At 34.3% G+C, this 3,752-nt stretch overlaps 1 protein-coding gene across 1 annotated transcript in view; it reads right to left on the bottom strand.

The window, feature by feature from the left end:
* ADGB (androglobin) overlaps window positions 1-3,752 on the bottom strand; it is a 315,129-nt gene that overhangs the window by 9,385 nt on the left and 301,992 nt on the right. The window contains exons 32-33 of the mRNA XM_007943219.1: window positions 3,159-3,249; window positions 2,126-2,309 (exon numbers count right to left, since the gene is read on the bottom strand). Of these exons, the coding sequence (XP_007941410.1) occupies window positions 2,126-2,309; window positions 3,159-3,249 (275 nt within the window). The remainder of the gene's footprint in view (window positions 1-2,125; window positions 2,310-3,158; window positions 3,250-3,752) is intronic.

Here is a 3,752-nt window from a genome sequence, read left to right as displayed (position 1 = left end):
ACAATGATGTGTGATCCATGCACATCATTAAGGTCAACTCTACTCTGAGGAGGCAGCTCTTCTTCAGTCATATTTTGAGTGCCTTCCAACCTGGTGGCTCATCTTCCAGTGCTATATTGGACAATGTTTCAGGGCCATTCATAAAATTTTCCAGTAATATATCAGACAGTGTTTCATTGCTATTCATAAGGTTTTCACTGATCAATTCTTTGAGAAATGGATGGCCCTTCCTTCTTCAGAGTCTGTCTTAGTCTGGAAGCTCTGCTGAAACCTGTCCACCACGGGTGAACCTTCTGGTATTTGAAATACTGGTGGCATAGGCTCCATCCTCACAGCAACATGCAAATGACCACAGCACGACAAACTGACAGATGAGTGGTGGCACATGTTATTAGGTAACTGCAAATTCAAACAATAAGATATCACTACATATCTGTTGCTGTTAGTTGCTATTGTCTTTATTCCGACTCATGGTGACCCCATGAATGTCACAGTAGAACTGTGCTCCATAGAGTTTTCAAAGCTGTATACTTTCAGAAGCAGATAGACAGACCAATCTTCAAAGGCACCGCTGAGTGGGTTTGAGTTGCTAACCTTTTGTCTGGAGTCGAATGTTTTACTGTTTACACCACCAGGGACTCCACATATCTACCAAGATTGCTAAAATAAAAATACTGACAACAACAAATGCTGCTAAGTGGTGGAGTAACAAGAACTCTCCTCCATTGCTGGTAGAAATACAAAATGGTACAGCCAGTTTGGAAGACAGTCTGGGATTTTCTTACAAAGCTAATCACAAGCTTACCATTTGATCCAGCACTTGTACTCCTAGTATTTACTCTAATGAATTGAAAATTTGTGTTCACACAAAAATCTATACATGCATGTTACAGCAGCTTTATTCATAACTGTCAAACATTGAAAACAAAGCAAAAACTATAGTACCTCCATACAATGGAGTATTATTCAGTAGTTACAAAAAAAAAGGACCACTGAGTTATAAAAAGACATGGAAGAATTGCACTTGCATATTGCTAACTGAAAGAAGACAGGCTGAAAAGACTACACACTGTATGATTCCAACCATATGACATTCTAGAAAATACCAGAGAGAAAATAAAAAAGATGAGTCATTTCTAGGGTATGGAACAAGGAGAGATGGAAGGAATGAATAAGAAGAGTACAGGATATTTTTAGGGAATAGAACTATTCTTCAAGATATTGTAATGGTAGATAAACAACATTATGTGTTTGTCAAAAGCCATAGAATTATACAACACAAAGAACGAACCCTAACATAAAATATGACTTTAATAATAATGTATCAATATTGGTTCATAAATTATAAAAAATATACTACAGAAATGCAAGATGTTAATAATAGAGAAAACTGTGCAGTGAAGAAAGAAGGTTTATGGGAACTCTTTGTACTTTCTGTGTAATTTTTCTGTAAAGTTAAGATTGCAATAAAAAATGAAGTTTTTTTTTTAAAGGCAAAATCTGCATACCAAACATAAAACTGAAGTTTCTTTTTCATAGGTAATGCATTCTTCTCTTGTCAAAGATCAATATATCCCAGAATAAAAATGATCCTGTGTTGTTGTTTCCCACTTAAAAAAAAAAAAAAAAAGCTATGGAGGAAATCTGGATTTCTACTGCTTTTAAAATAGCTTTAAACCAAACCTGGCTACTGTATTTTCCTTCCCTTTCACTTTCTAAAATACCTGAGACTTTTGAGCATTCTATGAAAATTCTATGGAACAAACTGAGCTCATTCTCAGAGTTTTCCACTGCCAGTGGAGGACTTGACTGCTTCAAGTCTGTTCGTATAGTCTTTATCCAACTTCTTAAATATATTTACTATTGAGTTCTCTGCCATTCTTCCCATCTTTGTGGGTTTGTATGTGATTTAAAGATACCCAATACTGTCATTTTGTAGGGATTTTAGAGAATGAGTGAAATTAGATATGTACAATCAATTTGTCATCTTTCCCCAGAAGGTGTGAATTGCAGAAATGAATGTTTTCCAGACTTCTGTCTACGATGACATATGATTCTATGATTTCTTTTACATATTACAAAAGAATTTGTGAACTGTGATCCACGTGTGCACTGTTAGACTCACCCTCATTTCCCCATACATATGCAGGACTTCATCCTTTAACCTTAACCGTTCTTCTTGGTCAATGTCTCTAATGCTAAGGACTCTCATCCGATACTGTCGGAACTGATGAACCTCCTCTGCCTTTTGTACTGCCTTCAGCTGGTTCAGTTCTTCCGTCTGTAGGAGAGCGTCAGAACTTGTTTTCCTTGTTATAAAACAATCAAAAGAGATACATGAATCATCTGGGAATCTGAAATGAGATTTACTTCAAAACTCAAATGATTTCAAATTATATCAATAGCATGTGATCTGTGTCAAACAAACATTAGGAATATTAAGAACCCATCATTATTTTTCAGTGGCTTATGCTCCAGTTATTGAGTCACTGGTATTTTAAGAAAATATACATAAATTTGAATACATTATTTGTCAAGGTGAGTGTAGAACTTGTGTTGGCAAGTCTGAGAAAATTTTGTAGGTTTTCCTTTTGAATTGATGCAGCTAAATAATTAGGATGTTTCCAAATTTATAGATATGCTTGAGTAACTCTCTTTCTATAATCCTATTGGATCAAAACGAAACCAAACTCACTGCTGTCGAGAAGATCCCAACTCATAGTGACTGCTCCTTGGGCTTGCGAGGCAGTATCTCTAAGGACGTAGATTGCCTAGTCTTGCTTCCGAGGAGTGGCCAGTGGGTTTGAACCGCCAGCCTTCTGGTTAGCAGTCACATGCTTTAGTCACTACACCACCAGAGCTCCTATCCTATTGTATAGTTCTTAAGAAAACAGAATCTAATGAAATAATGGCAGCAGGTATAGGAATTACTATAAACTAAATAGTTACATAAAACATTTAAATACTTTTATGACTGATTAATGAAACACTTGCTAAATTTGAAATATAAATTCATTCACTTCTAAATTCTAACATACACTGAAGATACAGTAAACCTTTAATTTCAAATTTCCAGTTATTCAGCCACAGCCTAGTAGCAATGTTCAAAATTCTATGAACAAAATGTCTGAATCATGGTTATGATTATTAAAACTTACTGTATATATTGAGATAAGTCCATTTGTTCTAATTCTTTTCTAATAAGTTGTGGAGATATTTCCAAAATTGTTGGGGATTGTGAATGAGACCCTGCTTTAAAAAATAAGAAAATTTTAGGTTCAGAAAATAATCAACAAATGACAAACCAAATGACTGTAAAGCTCATTGTAATTGAAAATATAATTTTCTTTAAAATACAACCATTGATTGGACTTCCCTATTTAATCTGATTTTATAAAATATAATATTTCATATTTACACTCCAGCTGGAGTTACTATAAACAAAAAAAAAGAGAGAGAAAAAACCAAACCTGCTCCCATTGAGTCAATTTTGACTCATAGCGACCCCAAAGGGTTTCCAAGGTAGTAAATCTTTGCAAAAGTTATATTACAGTTAAATGAAGGAAATGACAAAATGAATATAGACAAAATGAATAAACTCTATAATAAGAGTAACAACATACTATAGTTAAATAAAGGAGAAGACAAAAATCTTTTACTTTGAGTTACAAAATTTCATCATAAACAAATTAAAGAGCTTGGGATATGTGCAAAAGCTATAGTAAGCATAATAGGGTGGAAATATAAGCAGA

Source organism: Orycteropus afer, unplaced genomic scaffold, assembly GCF_000298275.1.
Source record: "Orycteropus afer afer isolate SDZICR_OR568_19922 unplaced genomic scaffold, OryAfe1.0 scaffold00101, whole genome shotgun sequence".
Lineage (NCBI taxonomy): Eukaryota > Metazoa > Chordata > Mammalia > Tubulidentata > Orycteropodidae > Orycteropus > Orycteropus afer.
Note: the sequence above shows the minus strand (reverse complement) of the source record. Positions and strands in the feature narration are given on the sequence as shown.